Here is a 25,778-nt window from a genome sequence, read left to right as displayed (position 1 = left end):
GATTTTACTCAATAAATTGACCAAATATGTATTTATTTATTTTATTCATTATTTAATTTATATTTGTTGATTTTACTAAATTATTTTACTAAATATATATTTATTTTATTTATTATGTTGTTTTTACAAAATTATTTTACTAAATATGTATAATTATTCATCTCTAAAAATCTACATCTTAGTTTTGCCATTTCATTCAAAATAAAACAATCTAAAAACGACTCACTGCGAGCATGAATTAAAACTTGTTGCATGAGCAGTTTCATGGGTGTTTACATCAGATAGGCCGATCTGAAAAGTTTAATCATTACATTGCATCATGTAGCATTATAGTATTTTTATAGTTTGAACTGTCCGTGGTTACACATTTGTCATTTATTATGTTGTGACATGGAACAGTTTCAAACTACGAGGAGGAAAATGAAATATGATTCCAGATCAGAAAGTATACATTTTATATTTTCAGTGGGATTCAGTTCTATAAACTCGCACTAGTTTGGCGGCACTAAGATTTAAATTAAAAAAAACTATTATAAAATATTAAAACGACAGAAATTACACAGCAGCAATTGACAGTCCCGTTCAGAGCCACTTCTCCCTTAAGAGTTGAGGTTTACAATTACACTTGAAGGCATCAAAACACACGCCTTTAACCGTTTTCATTTGCGACGTGATGCTTTTTGTCCCTCCATCGGACCTGTAGCGTCACTAACTTGTGGTATCTTTCTGCTATTTACACACTTTACGTAAACACGTTCTTACAAACTGCTTGTTTACCCTGTTGGAGGTGATAACGGGTGAAATGAATCATACTTAAGGTTTACAGTTGATTTGGATCTGACATTTTGTTTTTTTTATCTACAGCTGACAAATTTCAGCCTCAAGTAAACAAGAGAAACCAGTTCATCCGGCTGGAGGAGTCGCCCTCGTCAAGAAAATGTGCAGAGTAAGAGAACAGAAAGCAGCACAAACCACACAAACACAAGTTCATACAATCAACTGATTTTATATTTTTTTTGCATTTTACAATTCAAGATTGTAGCATTAACATGCATTATCCTAAAATACACTCAACACCACACTACCGATAAAACAAATCAATTCTTAAAACCAAAAAGAATAATTGAACAGCAAATGATTTTTTATAGTATTTACATTTTTTTTCTCTTTAAATTCAACTCTTAAAAACCTCTTAAGTCCATCGATCAAGTAAAGGAAAGTTAATGATTTAAGCGCTCTAGAGCACAAAGCCTCAAACACGATATGAAGTAAGCGAAATTATACTGTGGTTTTATGACACTAGCTCCAGACCCATAACTCCAGCAGACACATTTCAAATCAAGTAAAAATAAAAACAAGAATAAAACAATAAATTATACTACCTCTGGGTGTAAAAATGGGACCTGAAATAAAGCTTCCCACTTTAAATTTGTCATAATTCCTGCAGGTGTTAATTTAAAAACAAACATAAGTTTAGCTGTGACGTCCGTCGGTCTGAACATCTGGGCACATCTGTTAGTGAGCAGCAGCCTCGGGGGTCAGTCCTTCACAAATCTATGACTGCAGCTGTCAACTTGATTGTCATGATAAAAGAAAAATAAGATATTTATGTCTCAAGAAGAGATTAAACCTGCAAGTGGTGTCAGTTTTAAACGCATTCAAACCCCAAGTAATGAATTGGGAAGACTGTAAAAAGTGAAATTTGGACTATCGTGTCTCGGGTCGACAGTGCTCCTGTCTTCACTGCTGAATCAGAATAAGGCACTCAAGACAATCTGCAGGATCTCTCATCTTGGCAAACTAGAGTCACAGTTCAACAGGCAGAGAGCTCCATACAGACCAGAGCTCTTTACAGATTGTGCTCAACAGAAAAGTGTTGACGAGTTTTGGCATCTGAGAGAATAAAAAGGCAAAATGCAAGGAATGCATTTTTTTTTGTTTTAGTTTTTTTGTGTGTTTTAAACGTTATACGAGCCGTCAGGCGCACAGATTCCGGCTCACTGCCTATGCTTGCTTGCTTGTTTGGCAAATGAAATGCACAGATAAAAAACAATCAAATTAAGTCGACCACACTCCGCCTCTCTTCATTCCCAAAACGGTTTTGACCGCTGAAAAGAGCGAAACGCTGATCTCAGAGCTGCTGCAGCCGCCTCGCTCTACATGTCTTCTATTCAAACCCACACCTGAACCGGAGGGAGCTTCATTTATTTGGTGCAACACTTTCCTTCTTGGCGGCTCCGGACTCGGCCTTCTTCCCATCGGCGGCGGCGGCGGCTGTCTTCTGGGCGTTGTCTTTGGCTGTGCTCGGTGCGGCGGTGGAGGACTTGGAGGCCTGCGTGGGCTTTGAGGTAGTGTTGGAAGGATGTCGCCGACGCCTCCCTTCATCCCCAGCCGAGGATGAGTGACATCTCCTCCTGCCTCCCTCCTCTCCCATCGGGGGCTGCGAACACAAAGGTCAGAGTTCAATACAGGAAGACAGGCCGATCAGACGATGAAAAACATCCTGCTTGTAGACCCCTGATCTGTCGTCCACATCAATTCAAACAGATCTACTTTTGTATCCATTTACAGAAACAGGTTTGAAGCTTTGAGTTCGGCGACTTCGCCGTCGCCATCTTGGATTACGGCCATTGCCGTGTTGTTTTTTTCCGCAGCTAATGAACAGGAAGTGACCATATTTAGAATGCAACGTAGAGGTGCCGCATACGTCTCTGTCGCCCCGCCCTAAAGCATCCCCTGCTTCATGGTCTGTTTGACTCTAAATGGACCATAATGTACTAAATGAACATCATGCTGTATTGAAGAAGACTTGAAACTAGAGATTGAGACATGAACTCATGTTGACAATGTTTACTGAGGTAATAAATCAAGAGAGAAGTAGAGTCATTTTCTATAGACTTCTATACAACCAGAGGAGTCGCCCCCTGGTGGTCTCTGTAGTTCTGGAACTACATTTTCTTCAACACAATTGACAACCCTTAGAATTAACTCCAAACTGTCCAGTTGTCAACTTAAACTAAAGGCAATCCAACGTAGTTTGAAGAAGTTGGAGATTCTTTCCTAAAAACATATATCAGTGACACTTGATGTCAGTTTTGTTGTCATGAGACGGAGACTCACCACCACCCTGAAGTCCTCCAGGTTCTTGAACTGGGACAGGTGTTCCTGCAGCTTCGGGTCGATGGGCTGTTTCTTCATCTTAGAGTATTTCAAGAAGGCCCAGAACTTCTCAAGTCCATACAGCTGACCTGCAGGAGGACCAGACAGCACAAATTCACAGTTCTTTGTCAAATACCAGCGTCATCATCTGCAGCTCATTTAGTTCTCTCTGAAACTTTGTAAAATCAGTGCCAAGTTAGTTAGTTAGCAAGTTGACTAACGGGGAACGGTACTTTGGCAGTTTAAACCACCAACCAATTTATTTAAAAAAAGTTTTACAATAAAGAATGAATGGAAATAAATGAATTGAAATGAAACACAGATAGATAGCAGAAAAGTACAAACTGTACTTTAGGCTTCTATCTGCTGGTTAACTGAAATATATATATATATATATTTATATATATATATATATATATATATATAAATAAAAGCATGAAGCACACAGTGCTCTGGCTCAGAGGTGCATTGCGTCCCAACGGCACATTTAGCATCTTTAAAATGTGACGCAGTGCATTGTGGGATTGTTATCAGGGAGTAGAGTCAAAGCACAAACCAGTTTCTTAGTTGGTCTTAGTTTTTTTTTTGCCCGATATATATGAAGCATACATTTCTCCCTCTGAAGTGAGAGTAAATAGGGAGCACTGTGTGGTAAAAAGGCGGCGACATGTCCCTCTGCCGTGATATATACGTATAATATATACAGTATACACGTCACATGGTGTGTTTCCGTCTAACAAACTGAAGCCACACCCCTTTAGCTGATTAAACGCTTTCTTATTTATCAGATAAAACACTGAAATAACTTGCGAGAGCTTTGAGATAAGAACAGGACTCGCGTGAAGCCGCACGCGTCTTAATTAGTGCTTTGATAACCTCAGCCGGTTGTGACTCGCGAGCTCAGTATCTGGCTTGTGACCGTGGTCACACGCGTGCCGGTTGGTCCGTGGATAACTTCAGTGTTCGCTTCATCTCTCTTGACAGATCGCGTTTGAATGAGAACCGAAATAACTCGGCTGGAAATAAGTGGCTGCTGCAGTCTTAACGGGCGATCCTCCGTTTGAGAAATCGACTTCAATCCTATTTTTCTTTTCCCACTTTCCACACATTCGGTTTAGAGGGGGGGGGGGGGATTGTATGTGCTACTGATCTTTTATTTACATCATGTCTGGTAGTTGTGTTTATTGTTCAACATTATTATTATTAATTTATATTAAAGTTGTGCTGCAATTCAAACTTGAGTGGGTTATGCAAATATCACATTATTGGTGAACCAAGTTCTCCACACTAACAATGAGCAGTTCTTTTATTCTGAAAATCCTGGTGAGCCGGTGAGCGTTGAGGTGACGTTCAGGGCCACTTGGTTACGTTCTGGTTCTAATTACCTCTCTCAAAGTCCTTGAGGGTCTCCTCCTGGAAGTCCTTGAACAGATCCAACCTGAATCTCTTCTCCAAACCGTAGCTGTAGTATCTGAAGAGACACTCCAAACCGTACCTGCAGAGGGGAAAACTAATATTTACCTGCACTCTGACCACAGACAAGCGCGTCTACATGGACAGGATGTGATGCGTTGCGCTACGTTAGCTGGCTGGCTGTTTCTGGAGCTTCCTTTAGCATAGCGTGAGCTTTTCACTGCTGATGATTGTGTTCATTTGTGCAGATTAACTTGATGGAAAAAAAACTCCAAACATCAAAGACGCTTGTTTGCCACAGAGTTTATTTTCTGCAATGATCCAAAATCCAATGTGAGAATCTCGTTGTCCTGTTCTACAAGAATAATTCATCTCTGCGTTACGAGAACACGGTGACTGACCTACATCGGGGAAATTGTAAAAGACGTGTGGAAACAGACCGATATGTCAACAGGTGTGACGACGACAAGCACGACCACCCCCGATTCTGATTCTTCTCACGAGGGGTTTTTAGAGACCTCGTGATTAGAGAGTGTGAGTCAGACAGACATGTAGTGTGACAACCACGACGACTTCAAGACAACAAGTTGTGACGTGTGAACTTTCAGCTCATCTGTGGCGTAGCAGCCACAGATCATCAACGGTGTTCATGTGGCTGACGGAGGAAGCAGACTGACGGGTCGACCGGTTGGATTAAGACGAGCTGATGTGTTTGGTTACAGTGCGAGTGGACTGGTTGAAGTGGGAGTTTCAGGGCGTGTGAGCACTATCCAGATAAGAATGTGGGTTTGGCAGCTGATGTAAAACCGCCTCCCCTTTTGAAGCCCAGCGGTAAGTCAAGTTGAACGGAGAGGAATGAATAAAAGCCTTTCTGCACTGTTGGCAGGTCAAACCATGACGAAGCGGTGATATCTCTTTACGTCTTTGTGCCCATGAATCTCCTCCTGAGACTGACTTCAGAGCTGAAAGTAACAAGGAACACTTGTCTCGAGGGCTCGTTTCAACACAATTCTTGTGTTTTTATGTTACATTCAATACAAACAGTAAACAGACTTCCTTCCTCACATTCTGACGGACACATCGGCAGAAGTTACAGCAACTAAAGGGGCAAATACAGAAAGATATGACACCACTGACAAGCAACCAAATTAAGCACATTTTATTTACGTTATCTTATCAACTTATTTTATTGTATTTAAGTTGAACATTTGTTATTCTATTTACTGTTATTTTATTTCTCACTTATTTGTAAGTTGCATCTATTTTATCGGCGTTTAGTTCACGCTGTTTTACTTTCGGTTATTAATGCTCTTTATTCCATCTTCATCATTCTGTTGTCTCGCTTGCATTGATCTCAACTTCATGAATAACTTCTGTTGTTTTTACCGTCCACACTTGTTCGGTCGGTTTCAGTGTTTTCATTCGTCTGTGAAACACTTCACTAACCCGTATGAAAGGTGCTGTACTAATACAGTTTGACTCATTGAATACAATTACACATTTGTCTGAGTTTGACCACTGAGTACAATATGTATAGCATAGGTCTCGTGGATTTTAGATATTTTAATGCATAAATGTTAAACACCTGATGTCCTCCTCACCTGTAGTTGTCTTTGGCGTCTTCCAGCGCACGCAGTTTGAACTCCTCGTACATCTTCCTGTTGAAGTTGTCCCTCAGGAAGAAGGACCAGAACCTGAACAGTGTGTTCATCTCCTGAGACTGACCGATGCCCAACCGTTTCCTCTCTGGAACGAAACAAGAAGCATGGACTCCGTCACCAGAGAGCACGAAAGACCATCTTTGTGATTGCGAACACCTGTACAATCCATCGACTACAGGTGGGTGAACCTGCCCTCCGCACCGTTGAGGCACCGTCGCAGGTACTTGTGGTATCCCTGCTGAGTGAAGCCGTTGTCCCTCAGCAGCTCGTGGGATGGATGCCAGAATTTGGGCAGAGAGTGGGGGGTGCAGCCGTAACTTCCCGACAGCGGAGCTCCTTCTGACGGGGAGGCGTTGGAGCTGCTGTAGTTGGAGGAGACAAGACGTGTGAGTGACAGCTCCTATTAAAAGCCATCTAATCCCATTGAGGCATATTTGTATTTACTGTATCAATTAAGCCCTTTTGTACCCTGTAGTCCACAACCAGAGGAAGCGAGTCGCACTGGATGTCCCTAAAGTAGCCCAAACCTCTCTCAAAGCGCACCGCTACGCTCCCAGCATGCATTGCACCACAACTTACATAAACAAGGAAATGGGAAGCGTGGAAATGACTGTGAAACGAAACCATTAGATCCCAAAACGCAGCTGCAGTTACCGCTTAAGAGAAGGAACGCAGAGATCTTTAAGACTGGAACTTAAATTATTTTTCTCTTCTTATCGAGTGATTCCTGTCTGTTCAGTGCTTTTACAAACTGTGCACCGTGCGGCTGTGTTATGGAGGAGAAAGGAAGATATCTTGTCTTTACTTGCAGAACTTCACATTAAATGACTCGGGGCTAAAATCATTTGTAACTAATACCATTTGTGGAGAGAAGTGAATAAAGGTGAAACAGTTAAAGAAGGAAGTGATCTGTTATTGTTCTTCTTCTTCCCAGTTTACAACTGAAACATCAAGTGAAAAGCAGCATCTTTACAGTCATGAAGGAAAACCAGACCTGATGGACGCAGAGCGCGGCCGGTGCTCACGAGAGTCCATCACCCAGCCGATGTGGGCTTCCTGAGGAGGGTTGGAACTGTGGCGGGTCTTCTTCTTCCTCGGCGTCTGCGACAGGAAACCACAACAACAGATCCATGTTACAAAGAGCTGTTTCACCAGGAGAGCACCGAGATGAACCTCCAACCTCTTAGCTGCAGAATGTCCCTGATAACTGGCATTTAAGTCGAGTCTGCACAACTGATGGTTTGTTATAATTAGGTTGTTTCCCACAATCTGAATGATATTTTGAAGGCATTGCTGTCTCCTCTTGTAAGGGGACACCTCAGAGATGGTATCGGGTGAAAAGAGGCCTGTGAACTCCATTTGATGCTCGTGAAAACAGAGAAGTATATGCAACAGTTGTTTGTGTTTAACAACCATGTCAACATGCAAAACAGAGGACAGGTCGGCAGCGGCTGCCAGTCCTCAAATGCAAAGAGAGCTTTTCCAGTCTGGAGTCTGAGGTCAATAACTGCACAAACAAAAACTAACATTCAAATTAGATCGTGAGACGTCGGCAGGCCTTAAACCAGGAGTCGCTATATATTTAATCTGGGTCTGTCCACGGTGGACCGGTCTCTGCTGGAGGATCTGGGTCTGTCCACGGTGGACCGGTCTCTGCTGGAGGATCTGGGTCTGTCCACGGTGGACCGGTCTCTGCTAGAGGATCCGGGTCTGTCCACGTTAAGTTTCACTAGAATCCGACCCGGTGGCTCAGATGACGAGCTTTAAGAACAACTCTATAGAAACAGACCATCTTCTCTCTGATGGTCTCTTTACTGACGGAGGTCTGACAGAGGACCAGGACTAAACTGAGACCTCTAAGTAACTTCTTCTTTCACACTAGAGACCTGATGACCGGATGTTGATCTGTTGATCACTTCTGTAGTCAGTCCGACATGAGCCCGCGTGTCTTGCTTCTGCACTCACCTGTCCATCGATGGTGCCGCTCTCCTTCATGACGGGGTAGAAGCGTGGCGTCTTGTTGGGGTCCTGCCGTCCGGGGGTGCGAGGCGTTCGGGGGGTTCGGGGTTGGAGCGCGACGGGCGACTCTGGGACCGTTGTAGGCAGAGAGCGGGCCAACTCTGCTCCGCTGTCCACTGAGAGAAAACGTTTACACACAATAGAAACACTTCATTCAGATTTAAAAGCAACGCAACCGTTTGATGATTGTATGCTTTGTTTTTCATCTACATGTTGAATGTAAGTATACTGATGCACATATTCCTCACAAAGGTAGTTCAGGGTTCATACACATTTTGACCAATGGATTTCCATGACCTTTCCAGGACTTTAAACCAAATTTCCATGACCAAACATTTTGTGAAATCTCGGTGTATACATGAAAGTGAGAAAATGTAGTATTTACACTAACAATGAGAATTCCAAAGCATACAGTCTACCTTAAATGACAAACGAATGAGAGACAGTAGTTTGATTAAAAGAATAAACATTAATAAATATACTCTGGTTGACAGGCATTCATAACACTGACACATCAATGAGAGCTTTAGTCGGCAGCAGCATCCAGCTCGTGCACATGTTGCTTTCCCTTTTGTAGTGCAAAGTTTTCATTGAGCCCCGTTACTGTACGGCTTCATATTAACTTCCACTGTTACTGCAAAGCTGTTGGAATTGTGGCCTATCTTCTATTTGCAATTAATATGCATTCAATCCAGTTCAATTATTTAAATGCAAATGATAATCTACTCTGGCTGAGGTCGTTTATCAAGAGTAAAATAACAGCTGTGATCTACACACACCTCTGCATGAGCAACCGTTGGCAGCAGAAAGTTATTCTGACCACGAAATCATCTCATTCTACTTTGAGTTAAACAACCTGCAACACGATGCGCCGGTGTTCCGGTTTAACGTTAACGAGCGACCGCGTGAACTGAACCGGAACACGGGGGGGGCTGCATGTTTCATCACGTTACGCTTTTTCCTTCTAAATCGCGATAATGACGAACGTTAACAGTCGACAAAGTTCCGCATGCAGCGGACGTTAACTTAACCCAGCAAGTATGAACTGTAGCGGACATAACGTAACTTCAACTTTAACGGAGGGAAATGAAGACGCTGTACACATCTGAACGCTGATTGGCCGAGACGCGACAAGTCAAAGATGTTCTGTTGCGAAGATCACATCACATTTTCTCCTCGTCTCACTCCAATCTGAGAAACGCTGGCTGGCAACTCAGTGCAAATGAACGACATGAAAATATGAATATAACAAATTTCCATGACTTTTCCAAAACTTTTGGGATTTTATTTTTTTCCATGACTTTTCCAGGCCTGGAAATAACCATTTTACAATGCCATGACTTTTCCAGGTTTTCCATGACCGTACGAACCCTGGTAGTTATAATAATGGAGTTTAATAGGTGTTGAAAGATATCAAAAGGCAGCAAACGTGAAGCTCACCTGGTGTGAGAGGAGGCGGGACTTCCTGTTCCGGGTCAGCGGGCGCTTTGGGGGTCAGAGTTTCAAACTCGTCTTGACTGATGACGTTCAGCTTCTTGAAGTTCTCCACTTCCTGCTGGAGACCACAGGTAAAAATACAACAACTTATTGTACTACACAGAACACAAGTTTATTTAACAGTTCGAGTTAAGTTTACATTGACCACTTTTCATCATTTAATTCTAATTATGTAATCATACTTTCATAAAGTTTTCTGTCGGTTCTTTCTGAATTCAGTTGGTTCAGTTTCATTTGGTTTGAGGGAATGTTCATGAAATAATCTCATGACCTCTTGCCTCTCTTGACAAACTTCTTCATGATCTGGATTTCATGCGGTGTTGTAAAATAGTGTTTTAAATGAACGGAGATGAAAGAAGCATTGCTGGTGATATAATCGTCATCAGTCCAGCCTCTAAGTTACGAGCTGTTTGCACTGATAACACGGCGGTGAGACTACGTGCTGTGCCGGTGTGTGACACGCAGCAGATGTGCAGCGGACTTTGAACTTTACACGTCGGCGCCAGAAAATAAAAAAACCCAGGTGACCTTCTTGTGTGTGTGTGTGTGTGTGTGTGTGTGTGTGTGTGTGTGTGTGTGTGTGTGTGTGTGTGTGTGTGTTCAGACGTGACATTTCCCACATGTGGCGACATCAATGACGACCTTTGAGCTGACAACAAAGCGTCAACAACCAAAAAATAAATAAAGTTATTTAATGAATTGCCTTTAACGTTTTGGGGTTTCAGCGTTTACACAATGTTCATTTTATCAGTTCGGATGGTATCTACTAAATCCTGCCGACTGTGCAGTTTTGAAGCACTGGCAGCTTGATTTATTAACTTTATTTATTTCAGAGGGACAACGTGTGTTTCTCTTCTTCAGGCCGTAGTTTGTATTAAAATACAACTTGTAAAACACACAATACACGGTATAAATATTATGTATTGTTGTGTAAAAATAAGAAGTTTAATAAAAATGTTCTGGATTAATAAAGCTAGTGTTGTTGCACAATAATCAGCTTAATCTCTAAAGTAAAATCTCTTCTTCAAATACTGAAATCAACAATCAGCTGGTTTACTTCATGAAAAATACCGTAAAACTTAAATATTCTTCAACTTTGCCTTCACACTTCAACTACTGGTGAACGTTCGGGACATTTTCTCCAATCAGAAGGAACACGATGAAGAAAATGTTTGTGCTAATCTGTCGATTAACGTCGATCCAGATTGCACAACGTTGTGTAACAGACGTGTTTCTGCAGACGGAGCAGATCACTGCTCTGTGGGACACGTGGTCTGGGAGCTCGTACAGCTCCCAGACAGTTTAGGTTTTCAGACTCTTCTGAAGAGTCTGAAAACCTAAACTGTACATTGCCTGTGCCAAAACCTGTGAAATAACAAGAAGCTAAAGTTTACAGGATAAATTGTGGATACAAGTTTAACAGAATTGTGAAATCAGTGCAAATATCTGAGGTGAGACTTTGAGCCTTGAGTTTAAACTACAGATGACCTCAAGAGGATATATTCTCTACAATCCTCCTGCTGCCTCAACGTTTAAAGATCTCTGATCAGTGTTGTGAAGACGACTGCGCCGACGCAAGAGTCATAAAAATCCAAGTTTTCTGGACGTGTTTTGGCCTCAAACTGTGAAATAGAGATGAACATCGTGTGTGTTTGAGCCCTTTGACCCACTGAGGGCGACGTCATGGCAGCTCATTCAATAACAGGAAGTGAATCACGTTTAACGAATGTTAACGTCAACAAAGAACCCTCCATCTTCTCTCAGGCACTCATTACTCTCCCTCTGTCTCTCACCCAACAGAAATGATTGTTTTGCTCTTCGTGAGCCAGTTTAAGTGTTTACTTTACTTCAGTGTTTAACTTTATACTTCTAACCCAGCACATGTCAGATTTCTAATCCTACGTTCGTCATCGTTCCTCCATGTTTGATTCGTACCTTGCTGCACTCGGCCGTCTCCTCTCCCTTCCACAGGTCCGTCTCGTAGTAGAACAGCCCGTCGTTGATGGCTTTGGCGAGGTCGGTGGTCAGCTTGGCCCGGGACTCGTGGTTTCCCGTCCGGTCGCCGCCGGGGTGCTTACGCATATGAGGAGGGGTCTGCGTGACGATGAGGATCTTGTTGACGTCCTGGTCGTCCAGCTCGTAGTCGGAGTCGTTGTCGTCGTCCGACCAATCGGTGAACTTGTTCTTCCTCGGCGCCATCTGCTCCATCTCTTCATCGAACAGGAAGTCCAGCTCCTCCTGGTCGGGAGCGGCCTGATGAGCAGCCGGGTGGGCGCGTGGAGAAGCATCGCTGCGCTCCTAGACGACAGTCAGGGACATTTAAAGACCAACCACGAGGAGCACGAAGCTACAGGACGGGGCGACGACGTGGAGAGTTTAAAGGAGCGTGTGCGGAATACGCCGAGTCGTTTCCTTTGCCGAGAAGATCGATTAAAACTCTCACGCGTGTCCGAACACTGAGCTAGTTTATAAGAATAAACTTTATAACTTTACAACCAACAAACCCAACATGACGGTTTATCTCAACTGCAGGAAAAGATGCAACTTGTAGTCGTTTCAAATCTAGAATTCCTGGATGATTGTGAGAGGCGCTGTTTCAGTAGTTATACTAAAATATCACATGTTTTGATGAATGGGTTTTGTACACTTCTGTGTTTTAAAAGTACTTAACATTCTATACACAATATCATTACTTTACATTGCTATCTTTACAACTTTTGTCATTTTTATTATTTTTTTATTATTAAAAAAAAAAAATATATATATATATATACATATATATATATATATATATATATACATATATATATATATATATATATATATATATATATATATATATATATACACACACACACACACACTTATATTACTTGTATATACACACAAAATATCACAAAATATCCTATTTCAATACCGTTACATTCATTTTTTTGTTTACAGCAATGTCTATTAATGTGCTCTGTCCCTTTAATCAAATATAAATATCTTAAATATATAATTGGGAATTGTCTTCTTCGTTGCTACGAGAAGACATATTGAAAATCCCGAATCGTTGCCACTTAAGCTACGATAAATTAACAACGAACAATATTACTGCACGAGAAACGTGTGTCAGTAAATATGAGACACAACATGAAGGAGGAGACGAACGGGCCGGAGGAGGAGAAGAAGTGATGATGAAATAAAGTAAAACTCAAAGTGAGAGGAGGAAGAACTCAACTGCAGAGAGGAAGAGGTCGGGTTGAAGCGCTGAGGGGAGAGAAGAGGCGACAACACACACATCAGCAGCAGCAGCAGCAGCTTGCTGCCGCATGAACACAGACACGAAGAGGACGGAGGACATGAAGAAGACGTGATGAGATGACGGAAAGGGATGAGGAACGGTTGAAAGACTTCACGGGGATCTGGACTCGGTACCTTTCCGGGGGGCTGTCGGTGGCGTTTCTCCACCTGGATCCAGACGTCGGCGTCTTTGGCTGAAGGAGCCTCCTGGCTGGAGGAGCCGATGGGTTCAGCCGAGTCCTGAGGCTCGTCACACTCAGGACGAGTCTTCTCCTTCTCGGGCGATGAAGCTGAAGGCCCCCCCGACACATAACACCATTAGACAACCTCCGAAAAAGATCTTAAAACTGTCTTTGAACAATAAACGTGATTAAAGCGGTGGAGGAATCCACGTCTGGTGCTCTCGTGAGTCACAATAAACGACAGTGAGGCTCACGGGTGTGTTTTAAATGGAGCTCTGTGGCTCAGAGGAAGAAAAGATATCACACCATACTTCATCCCCAGACTTTGATCTTCTCTTTCTGCAGCAGAAGAATAGTTCAACACTGACCTGAGTTTGTGGAGCTGAGGGTCTGTCGGGGAACAAACTCGGGACAGTTGATGAGCTGGGAGAAGTCGGTCCGGGGGGAACCAACGACGGGAGGGGTCGGGATGGGCCAGCGCTCCGGGTCGATTTTACAGCGAACCTTGTTGTCCACCAGCTCCACCTCTTTGCTGCTCTTCAGCGCCTGGAGATGTTTATTCATTCGATTCATGAAAAGTAAAAACACGTTGACTCGTGCTCATTGACTTCACTGGTTGGGTTTCAGACTTAAGTTTTTTTTTAAGTTATTTTACATGATCAAACATCAGGCGAAAGGCATTCGTATGCAGCGCTCACTGTACTGTATGTGTTGGTGACTTTTAAGAATGAATAAGAAGCTCATCGACTGTGTATTTATACGGACATGGAGAGAAGAAGAACAGAGACACGTCACCGACCGTGCGGCTACTTTTCATGCGAACGCACGAAGCAGATATTTTCCTGTATTTGCCGCGAACAGACGACTTCTCTGAATTCTGAACCTGCCTCACTGGAGTCTGGATCTGTGTAAACTCTCCGCGTGGCAGCGTAGAAACATAATGTGCTGTGAAGAAGCAAGACGACATGAAGTGTAACCGGTAAAACGCCATAAATCAGCTTCAAACGACGATTAACTGCGAACTCGTATATCATATTCATTGACCTCTTCATACGAGGCCTGTGAAGAAAGGAGTATTGATTGCATAATAAAGAAACAAGGGGTAAGTGTACTGTAAACTATTTGACTTGACTGCCGAAATATTTACTCAAATGTACATTTTTAAAACAGTTTCTAGAGCGCGCTCCAGCGAGTATAAACGAAGCTTTAAGGCTCCTCGCCTGTTTATTAACACTGGAGTGAACACTTACAGATAGCAAGCATGAAGTAGATCGGATGAGCAGCTCTCGAGATGTGCAAAGGACACACACACACACACACACACACACACACACAGACCTCGATGATGAGGCTGATATCCATGGTGAGGGCCTGAACTCTGTGGAAGCTGGCGATGAGGGAGATGGGGAGGAAGCCCTGCACGTCCATCTTCCTCCTCAGGAAGAAGTCTCGCTCCAGGTTGTGGAGGCTGAAGTAGTATTCACTGCAAGAGGAGCACAATGAGAGGTAGTGACCAACTAATAAGACAGTTAATCAGGATCACACTACTTGAAACGAATGTAAAAATGTCGTTTTGAGTTACTTTTTTGACATCTTACTTTGAGAAATATACATTTAATATTTCCATAAAATAACTTAATGTCTCAAATAAGGAAGTTTCTCATCTCAGAAATAAAGAAGAAGATCATGAATCTGACATTCAACGCCAGCGTTCAGTGCTCGACAGTTTTATCAGTGAACATAAGAGAAGAGAATCCAGCTGTTTCAGCAGCACAGAGGCCGAAATAAGTTCAGATAAAGAGCGGAGAGTTTAATACAGGTGAAATGTAGTAATATAATGTTATATATGGTCAAATGTAACCAAAATAGCAACTGTCCGAGTTTATAAACCACTTATTTTGTTTTTTAAAGCGCAGTAAAGTCAAAATGATGTCTAAATGTTGGAGTTTTTTGCTCCTCTTTTTTATTTTAAATTTAATTTCCATTAAAAAAAAAAAAATACAAAGCAGTGGTGCGATGTGATGCTACAGACACATTTCAGTGTTGTTCTGTGTAATTTATTACACGTTTGTTATTTATTTTTGTGAGACTGTCACTTTATAATTCTTCTAAATGTTCTCGTGAGCCACAATAAATGTAGAAGTTTCTGACCGGAAAACCAGATCTGTGGATGGGAGAAGCTCTCCGACTCTCAAGTTCCAGCACTTAAAGTTACACACAGTCTCTCTCTCTCACACACACACACACACACACACACACACACACACACACACACACACACACACACACACACACACACACACACACACACACACACACACACACACACACACACACACACGTCTTTGCGTGGCGATCAGCCTGCAGGCGGCGGGCTGTCGTTGGTTCATGTGGCGTAACGCCGGCTGAGTGAGCAGTCTGAATAACGCTGAGGGAGACGAGAGAGGAGAAGACAAGAATGTCTCCCCCCCCCCCCCCCCTCCCTCGTTCGTTCCCTTCACCCTCCTCCCTGAAACACTGTATTTTCTTCCCTTTTTTTCTACATTTCCTCGCTCAGCGCTGCATATAATTCATCCTGTCCCCTCCGAAGCACTCGGGCTATATTTAGGCGTCCGCCTCACCCTCCACTCCTCTGAAATGAGGCCAGAGCTGTCAGTCAGAGACAGAGTGAACGCTGCCCCCTGCAGGACACAACGCACCCGGAGGAGCTCCACCGAGCACACGTGCTGCATTCACTGCTCGTCCGTCATTCAGACGCTCAGAACAACCGTCGCCTGTTTGAGTCTCAACTTATGAATAACTGCCTTTTAAACATCATATTGAGAGTTTTACAAACATCAACTCAGTTTTTAATAACAGAAACTAATTCTGCGACAATGAAAACATTGAATATGGTGACGTTTTATGAACTAGATTATTTTATAAGAATGTAAGATCTTCAGGAGGATTAAGGATCGTTTGAGCACTGAATGCACTTTAAGTGACACTGAACGGTCACTCTCCGGTTGATGCAATCTGCTGGTTTGTTGTAAGTCTGCCGTCTCTGTTATCTATTATCCCGGAGAAGTAAAGGTTAAATACAATTAAAATAAAACCTTTTAAAAGGTGGTTTCCACTTTGATCTCATCTGAGCGCGTTGAAATGCGTCTTAAGAAGCTTTCCGTCACATTTGAGGGTTTCTATTACCATTAAATATATTATTACTAGCTGGTTGATGCTCGACTAAATCTGAATATTTGAAGTTACATTCAAACGGAAGAAATTGGTTCAGCATTAAGGCTCCAAAAGCCCTGTTTTCTTAGAGAGGTGGATTCCTGTGATGGTCCCCTTAACGCATCATGCACACACAGTGTGTACAAAAACACACTCAAAAGTATTATCATCGATACGAAGACTGCACGAGGACAGATTTACCTTGTTGAAACATATTGTTGCAATTAAAAACACAACAGATGGAAATGACAATAAACTGCGTCACTGACTCTTCATTCACTCTTGTTCTCAACCTGCAGCTGTTAAAGCATCTTAGTGGAAGATGAACATGAAGGATATGAATGTCTCGTTACGATTACTGGCTGGTTTGTGGGTCTCGTTGAGTCGATCTGGACGTTCTGTGAGGTAAACTCTTATTCTAGTGGAGAACCCTTCCAGGCCCCAAAGCGGCCAATCACAGTCGTTGTGGAATACTCACATCTGACGTTTGATGTAGTCTTTGAGAAGCTTTTCGTCCACCGAGTACGTCTGGCCCTTGCTGCCGCCGTCGTCGTAGTAGTAAACCATGTTGTTGGCCTGAACGGAGCCGTCAGACGACGGAGAGTCCCGGAAGCTCTGAGAGTGTTCGTAGCGGCCTGAAGGAGAATCGTGAGAAACACCTCGTGAATAACAGACGAGCGCCACATCTAGACCCTGAGATGTTTTCAGTAGAGACTCAACGCGAGTGTATTCTGTAGGTGTGAGTATCCGGTGTAAAAGAGCTAAAAACCACCTCGTCCACGTCCTCTCCCACGACCGCGACCTTTCCCTCGGCCTCGTATTCCTCCGCGAACGCTCCCGCCGTCGCTCCGTACGCTGGAAGTATCGTCCGCAAAGTCCCGCGGCTCTCTTCTCCAACCTGACATCAAGAAAACACGAAGACCTCCGTCACATATCTCACGTAGTTCATCCCAAACTAGAAAGTCTCATAAAACACCTGATGAATTCTAAGAGCTCGATACAAACAAAGTGTTAAAAGTACATAGGGAACTCATTTCTACTACGCATTCACTCTGCGGTGTACGACGATGTATCGCAGGTAGAAAAACAGATGAATTACGGAGCCGGGGACGGAGGTAATATTCAGAGAAATAACTTGTCAATTTAGAGGAAAAATCTTCGCTTTGCATCCGACAACCGACGCCACCGTCGTCTCGTTGCTACTAAAGTTGTATTCTTATCGTAATGACTGCATCTTCCAGGGTCCTGAAAGATGCATATACGCTTATTCTTTAACGGTTTTTTCATGAACACATCAGTATGAATTGTACTTCATTTTATTTTGCCAATGAATCATCAGATAAATCCTACAGATTGTTTCCAATGTTCCTCAATAAGGCGAAGGTCCTTTAAGATACATAAACAGGTTTCATAACTGTTGCACTCTGCAGCTCCTGTCAGCGCACTGTTTTAACGGCGCGACGAGGTTCATCCAACCGAGCAAAGAAAAGCGTTGTGCTTCATTGACAAAAAACTGACTTTTTCCTGTAAATTCGATCTTAATCTCAGAATTTCTGGTATTTTTGGAGCAAATTGAAGACTAAATAATCTCAGAGAATAGAGGTTTTCTTCTTGTAAATTTAGGACTGTAATCTCGTAAAAATTCGGATTTTTCTCTCTGAATATTACCCCACTTTTTAAACTACAATAGCCCAAATTCGCCACCGTAGAGAAGCGTTAGTATGAAGACACTGGACAGACAGACGAGGTGAGCAAACACCCAAAACCAGCGAGTGAAGAAGCACAACAGAGACTGCCGTGCGTGAACAGAAGACCACTTACTCCTGCTGCTATCGTGCGCCCTGTTATTATGGAGTGTGTGATCGGGCGACGCCGGGTCGTGCGAGTCGCTGGTGGGCTCCGTGTCCGGACCCCTGCCAGACGTCTTGCCGGCGTCGTCCCGGGACGCGTCCTCCATCGGCAGAGAAACCCACTTACGTTTGTTACCTAGCGATGATTGCACACCGAAAAACAGAGCGGGAAGAGTTTTGTTCCGAAAACGAAGGGGAAGAAACGCTGGAAATCCAGTTTGAAACAAAATAAATCATCAACGTGCATCTCTAAAATAAAGATCGACCGGTTAGTCAGCTTCCAAACACTCACCCGGACATAAAACTCAAAATAATGGTTTTTAAAAAAGGACTAGTTTCCATCAAAGAGCACCTCATCATGTTGGTAAACTGAAAATGTGGATCTATGGTGGATGATTTCATCTCATTTTGGAACAAAACTCTCCGGTTTAGACACTCTGGAGCTGATGAAGAGCTGATGAAGTGGTGTGGTCTCTTATAAGCCTCCATAAAGATCGCTTCCTGGTATTTTCTTTTATTTAAATGTAGTTTATTAAAAAGGTAGAAGCGAATCAGATGAAGTGCAACACATGAGATTATCAGAGCAGAACATGCACCAACCAATGTGATCAATGTGCTTCATGCTCCCTCTACGCAGCAATCAAGGACGCAGAGCACAGAGAAAGCGTTCATCTCCAAGTTAAGCAGATTCTTAACAGTTAAAAACCGATTTGATTATATAAAGATGAATCATTTCACAGGAGAGAAGAAATGCACATACATATATATATAAATAAATAAAATAATATGAGCGAGAGACAGTCCTCACCCTCGCCTCCCCTCTTCTTCAGGGCGGCGTTCTTGGCGTCCTGTCCCGCCTTGGACTCCCCGTCTTTGGGCAGCTCCCCCAGCGGGTCGGGCTGAGCCTCCTGGTTCTCTTTGCTCTCTCCTCCGTCGTGGCTGCTCTCCGACTTCCCCTCCATCTGATCCCCCCCCTTCTCCTTGTCTCTGCGCGAGGACGAAGCCGGCTTCTTCCCGTTGTTGTTGAGGACATTTTGTTGCTGCTGGGAGACGGACAGACCGGATGTTACAGGTGAAACGTCAACTTTATCCTCATGCTTGAATTCCGCTTGCTTCCGTTTGTTCTGTGTTCTTTGACACACATTTTAGGTTCGAGTTCTAGTTCTTGATGCGCAGATTAAACATTCATACAATTTTACTCATAATCCGGTTATGAAGGTCTCAAGTGTTTCTCTGCTTCATTTTAAGGGGTTCACGCGCTCCAATGGCTCTTTGCTGTCACGCTTTGTTTGGGTCCAGCTATGACGTTGACTTTTACATTTTGGTTTTCTAGCAGCGTTCTAAAAGTTTCACGATGTTTATCTCGACTTGAGGGCCGGTTATTGAGACCTGACAAAGTGACGACAAAAAGACTTTATATTTTAGTTAATAAAGGAGAATATTCTTCAGGCTCTCCTGGACACAGGACAGCGTTTTAAACAATTAAACTTCTCTTTGATGCATTTTTACAACTTCAAGAAGACCTGGAACGTTATTAAAGAACGTGAAATCATTTAGCGTCTAAATGTTTGACGCACCACATCCGGAAAACTTAGCACGTCGTTTTTAGAGCAGAAATAACAAAAGGCTCTTCTGTAATCAGACCAGTCGCTTCATTAAAAGCAGCAGAAAACACTGAAGCACAAGTTGTTGTCTTTAATGTTTAATTTAACACACACACACACGCACACACACGTACCTCTTTGGCCAGCTCACCAGGCGTGGGCCAGTTTGTGATATCACTGAAGTCACCGGACTGTAAAACATTGAGAGAGAGAAACAAACATCAACAACAAGGAAGGATCGTTTCACAAGTCAGCTGGACTCATTCTGATGCTTCTAACATTTGAAGTTTCCTTCTGGTCGAGGCCGGCGTGGAGGAGAAGGAGGTCACTGCTCCGACTGTCGGGAAACAAACAAGGACGATAAACCGGCGGAGTTTCCACCTCTGAGAATGTTGAACATTTGGACAGCCTGATAGCAGCTCAAGGTTAGACGGCGAGGGTCAGAGCTGCAGCACTGATGTTTCAATCAGCTTCCTACTGCAGCTCGACTTCTTCTGTGGTGGGACAAGTTACGTTCCCAACTCACCAAAGAAAAACTACTGTTTACATTAACTATTAGTGAAATATGATACACAAAGTCAGTGATGTTGACGATCCTTTTTTCTTCTTAAATGACATTTTTTGACCGGAACCGGAACCGGAAGTTGCGGCTGTTGTTGTTGTGGAGAAAAGCTACGGAAAAATCCGTATATAAAGCGCACCGGACTATAAGCAGACTCCTCAAAACGCGGGGTAAAAAGTAGCGGCTTATAGTCCGAAAAGTACGGTAATCTTAAACTGTCACATACTGACAATTTAAAGTGGAATTAGACAAAACATATTGTACAATAAAATCCCCCGTAGAGGACCGGGTGATAAATCAATATTATAGTTTATGTGTTTGAGCGAGCTGTATTTAACACCAAACTAACTAGTTCAGACAGTTTATGTTTCACCGTTAGTCTCATATGTGACATAATATGTGTATCAAAAATGCATCCATGTTAAAATAACAGTTCCTGCCAGAATCCACTTTCTGTTTGAAAGTTAACATTAATAAAGTCACAAAGTACTTAAACTGGAGCATCAAAGAGCCACAGAGCTGATACGCTCAGATCCTCACAACAATATTCTGTGTTCATTCAAACTCAGACATTGTTAATACTCGTCGGTTCCTCTTCAAACAATTAATATTAAACAACCGCGGTGGAAAAACTCGTTCAGCAAACAGAAGAGCCAACTTAAAGCAGCTGTCGGCTTCACATCCTGCATGTCACAGCCTGGAAGAAGAGACGCCAACATGTCTGTTTATCTACAGGTGAGACCCGGGAACGCCATCACGTACGACTTATTATTAGTTGAACCAAAAGCTGAATTAAAAACAAATGTACGCTCAAGATGAGACATTAAACAACAGATAATAGCAACATGTTCCGATATTAAGTGTTGTTTTGGGTTTAATTATGTAAGCTGTATTAATGGAATTAAACCTTTCATCTGCAGTATTCAGACTCCTTTTGTTTCAGATAAAACACAGAAAAGGTCAAGAGCCGTTTACCTTGCTGGACTTTCTCGTTCTGGGCTTGCTGGCACGTACGACTTTCAGGGTGTTCTGTTGCTCTGCAGACACAGAAACAAACAGAGACATCATCACACTTGACATTTTAAAATCAACCACCACCCCCCCCTCAAGCGAGCAGGTTGCTCAACGCTTGGGTTGAGTTTTTCTGTCAGCTCAGAGTGAATATAAGTATCCTCCCCTTGGAGAGGGGGGGGGGGGACAAAGCGACTGAACAAGTTGAGGGTGTTTGTGTGCAGGCGGCGGCATGCGACTCCGCAGCCAGCTGCATGCTGGGAGTGGCCCGCCGCAGACTGGCAGTGCCTATCGCTCTGCAGAGGATGGTCGGGATTGATAAGAGCCGAACGGGTGTGTGCCGACCGAGGACCGTTCAACCAAATCACAAAGGAAAAACTACAGTTTTATATATAATAAAACAGTATTATATATACATACACAAATAATAATAAAAAAGGTCTAATCCTTAGTTTACCTCAATAACGGCCTCTGCCTCGACACAACGGGGCGTTTTTCATGAATACTTTCACACTGAATACGAATATTAAACGGATATTAAATGCATCAACTAATTAAGTTGAGCAAAACAGGTTGAGTTGCACCTAAATTTATACTTCTATCAACTGGGACGCTCTCTGAGCCGGTAGACGTCCGTCGTACAGCTCCTCTTGTAAAACGACGCCGGTGCTCTCGTCAGAGTCCAATATAGCTCCACTGTGGCCGGCCCGGGCTCGGACACACACTCACTAACAGTTTAACAAAGCTAGGTCACATGTTCACACTAGAGCGACGCAGTAGTCTAAATCAATACATTCTTATGTGTGAAGTGAGGTGTTTTGTTTCTTTCAGCTGTTAAAATGGCACCGAACTGATCAGCTGATTGATCAATGAGCTGATCAGATAGTTGTCTTATTCTACGAGTGTCTGGGTGCTTTTAAATGTGTATTCTTTTTTTAAACAGACAATTTATGTCACTTTTTTACAGATAATAAAGTTTCTACAAATAGACAGAAAATTAATCAAATATTAAAGGGGTGCTGCATCTTAAAAATAAACTTAAGTTAAAAGGGACTTTTTGAAAGTGATTTCAAAATAAGTGAAAAGGTTAATACTGGAAAAACACTGTATCCTACATCTCCCATAATGCAACAGTGTCTTCCATTACACCCTCCATGCCTGATAAACATTCACCTCTTTCAAACTCAGTGTTTTCATTATTTCTTCGACTTCGTGTTTCCTTCTAAACGACGTTCAGAGTTGAAGGCAAAAGACACATTACGTAGGAAGTCGTTATTAATTGTGCATATGACAAAAACGCTTCTTAAATGTGAGTGTTTTCTGTTTTATATCCTGGTGAAGTGACTATATTTGGTTAGAAGCGATTAGAAGACGCCGCCTCAGTCTCTGAGGAAATTACAAAAATGCTCTTTTACTGGTTTCAGCTGTGAGAATTTTCTTTGTTTTATATTAAACCGTTTGATACATTTAGTTCTCTTTGACTGGTGACAGGCTTCATTTTTGTCTCTATGTTATGATATTTATACCTAGATATGAATCAGCTGTTACAGGCATAATTAACAATTTATATATCAATTGTTAACGTCATTTAAGAAGCAAAAATGGCAAAACATTTTGAGGCTCATGTATCATTATTTTCTGTCATTTAACAAATCCAACAACTATTGATTGTATGTCAAGGACTCTGCTTACATAATGTGTATTATCATCATTCCTGATGGAAGTAATAGTTACTTGGTTTTCTGTATTACATTCGTCTGTCGCAGATTTGGGCTCTGTGTACTTCTAAGGGCCCCATTTCTAACAACTAATGATTAACTCATTCCTCACAAATACACTAATTAGATTCCTCCAAAGTAAACAGAATAGTTTACAACCCCAGTCTACTGTACGTCGTCCAGCTGTCCGGCCACCTCGTTCACACACTTTCACCGGTGACACTGGAGAGCAGGAGGCTGGTGGGAGGACCTGCAGGAAGCCCGGCCATTGGACATGCAAAACGTGTCTCTACAGCAGCAGCTAGCCTCGGCTGTCTTAGCTTATTCACGCTTTTAAACACCAACACGAGGCCGATTAAGCTTCTCGGATTGTTCTCCCCCTCCCCACGTGCTGCATTTAACCAAAAATGCGGGTGAAACAGCGCGAGGAGCTGGATGGTGTGTAGAAGTTACAGGTAGAAAAGAAAGTAGCAATCAACACGTGGTGCACGCGGAGCAATCCGAGCACAGGTGGGGGGATGGTGCACACATGACTACCATCAACACCTCTTGACATTCAAGTTTGAAAAACACACTTCATTCAAACCCTTAAAAGTGGCACAGATGAGGAATGACGGGACATTAAACGTGGATTTATTGTGCAGAGAAGCTGTCAAAAATGCTGCAAACAAGGAGCTCAAAGACGGCTTCTAATCGTTGTCACAATTTAGGAAATTAAATAGATTTAAATTAAACTCACCTTTCTCTGGGGGGCCGGTGTTGTTGATGTGGTTGACCGGCACCCTACCCGTTGTCCTCTTAGTCCACGGGTTGACTTTGGGCGGAGGAGCCTCGACAACTTTCCTCTTCACCGCCTCGACCGCAGAGTCAGCAGCGTTGCTGCTTTTATCGTTTTCTTTGTCGTTTTCGTTGCATTTCTTGTGCGAGTCCGTCTCGGAGGAGCCGAGGTCGTCCGCTAGCTGCTTGTTGTTGTCCGAGGAGCCCTTCTGCAGCGGCTTCTCTTCTTCTGGCTCCGGAGGCCCTTCGGACTTGTTGTGGTTCTTCTTCTTCTGCTGCTGCTCCTCCGCTCCTGTCAAACCCGAGGAGGCAACAACAACCTTGCTACACTCGACCTCCGTGGACATCCTGCTAGTTTCCTAACAGCAAGCGGTGTTAAATCCAGTGTGAATAGTTGGTCCTCGAGCTATTATCCCGGAGAAAAAAAAGTCGCGAAAAGCTCGTAGGTAAACAACTTTTTTTTGGGCTGGACCTCCTCGCTAAAGTCAGCTAGCCAAGTAGCTTCTGAAGCTAACTGTTAGCTTAGCTAGCGACCATGCAGAAGATCGACGAGCTTAAATGTTGTTGTTTTTCCGCACGAATCGACTGTTTCATATCAACAAGTAGTTACCTCAGAGTCTGTAGTAAACGACACAGAGCTTGGCTGGTTCACCTGCGACTTTTATGTAACTTTTCCCCCCAAAAACCAAAACTACTACAGCGATCTCCTCGCTGTCGGTGTCTCTGGTTTCAACTCCACGCTACCGGGCTAAAGAGCTCGTGCAGCCAGCTGCTGGTCTGCCTGTAAACAGTGACTCTGCTGTCCCCGGCGGCCACGCGGCGGTACTACAACATATGTATTTATACTACATTTAAACAGTTATTTTTGGAAGTATTCAAATGAAATAAAATAAGCAATACCTCAGAGTAAAAATACTGTTAGAAGTACAAGTCCTGCATTCAAAATATTAGTTCAGTAATAGGACAGAAGTACAGTAAATGTAATTAAAGTAACAAAAGTAAAAGTAGTCATGAGGCAGTAGTGGAAGAGGTAAGTTCACAGATATTTTATTTAAGTATCAACTCTCATTTCATCTCTGACAGAAATATAAGTACTGCAAGAAACTGCTGGTTATTGTATTTTATTCATATATTTTTTACCTTTAATGTGGAGGGATATCTTTTAATTGAGTTGTCGTCTTATCAACCAAAAATAAGATGCCGTTAAAAGCCACTGCAGTAAAATAAATCATAATAAATATAAAGAGATCAGTTATTTGTTAACCATTTTTACTGATTATGTTTTACTGAGTTACAGCTTCAGCCACTGTTAAACTATGTTGTGTTGGTTGGTTATCTGATTACTGAGTGATCTAACTCAACAGCTATATTTCAGTTTGGAGTTTATTTGCAAACCAAACCACCGAGTATTCAAATCACAAGTTTATCACAGAGCGGTTATCTCAGTGAAGAACGATAGAAGAACACTGTCATGACAGAATCACATGAAATCAGAATTCACATGATAAAGTCTGTTTTTGTGTGTTTTCCAAAAAAAGCCGGTAGAGATGACCGTTGGTTACATATCTACACAGAATAAATGACTTAAGTGCTTCCAGACTGTGTGAAGACGAGCTGCTGGTGAACAGGATGATTCAGTTGAGATTATAAACAAAACGGTAAAATGTTTTCATTGAAGTTTTTAAGTTTGGCAGCGAGGATAATGTGTTTATTTTACTTGGTTGACATATTCATATTTTCAGCAAATGTCCAGACACCTTTTTAATATATCTATATTTAATATATGTAATCACAGAAGAGGAGACACCACCAATGCACAAACAAAAT

The 25,778-nt window shown here is 42.6% G+C and overlaps 1 protein-coding gene across 5 annotated transcripts; it reads right to left on the bottom strand.

Annotated features, from left to right (window-relative positions):
- Nucleotides 1-990: 990 nt before the first annotated feature.
- Nucleotides 991-24,685, bottom strand: larp1b (La ribonucleoprotein 1B). 5 transcript variants are annotated; one of them, XM_079287020.1, is made up of 20 exons: nucleotides 23,914-24,685; nucleotides 21,421-21,482; nucleotides 20,018-20,074; nucleotides 19,088-19,322; nucleotides 18,251-18,415; nucleotides 17,202-17,327; nucleotides 16,908-17,064; nucleotides 14,555-14,699; nucleotides 13,585-13,762; nucleotides 13,170-13,324; nucleotides 12,973-13,056; nucleotides 11,685-12,047; nucleotides 9,693-9,807; nucleotides 8,199-8,368; nucleotides 7,228-7,334; nucleotides 6,435-6,595; nucleotides 6,174-6,318; nucleotides 4,545-4,654; nucleotides 3,121-3,248; nucleotides 991-2,440 (listed from the first exon to the last, which is right to left on the bottom strand). In XM_079287020.1, the coding sequence occupies exons 1-20, from the start codon at nucleotides 24,296-24,298 to the stop codon at nucleotides 2,201-2,203; spliced, it is 3,288 nt and encodes a 1,095-aa protein (XP_079143146.1). In that variant the 5' UTR covers nucleotides 24,299-24,685; the 3' UTR covers nucleotides 991-2,200. The 5 variants fall into 5 exon arrangements, with proteins under 5 accessions (XP_079143146.1, XP_079143147.1, XP_079143148.1 ...); XM_079287021.1 differs by having other exon boundaries at nucleotides 9,693-9,804; XM_079287022.1 differs by having other exon boundaries at nucleotides 19,088-19,319.
- Between the last annotated feature and the right edge of the window lie 1,093 nt (nucleotides 24,686-25,778).

The sequence above is a fragment of the Melanostigma gelatinosum genome, assembly GCF_949748355.1.
Source record: "Melanostigma gelatinosum genome assembly, chromosome: 16".
In the NCBI taxonomy this organism is placed as follows: domain Eukaryota; kingdom Metazoa; phylum Chordata; class Actinopteri; order Perciformes; family Zoarcidae; genus Melanostigma; species Melanostigma gelatinosum.
This window is presented reverse-complemented; position numbering and strand designations above follow the sequence as displayed.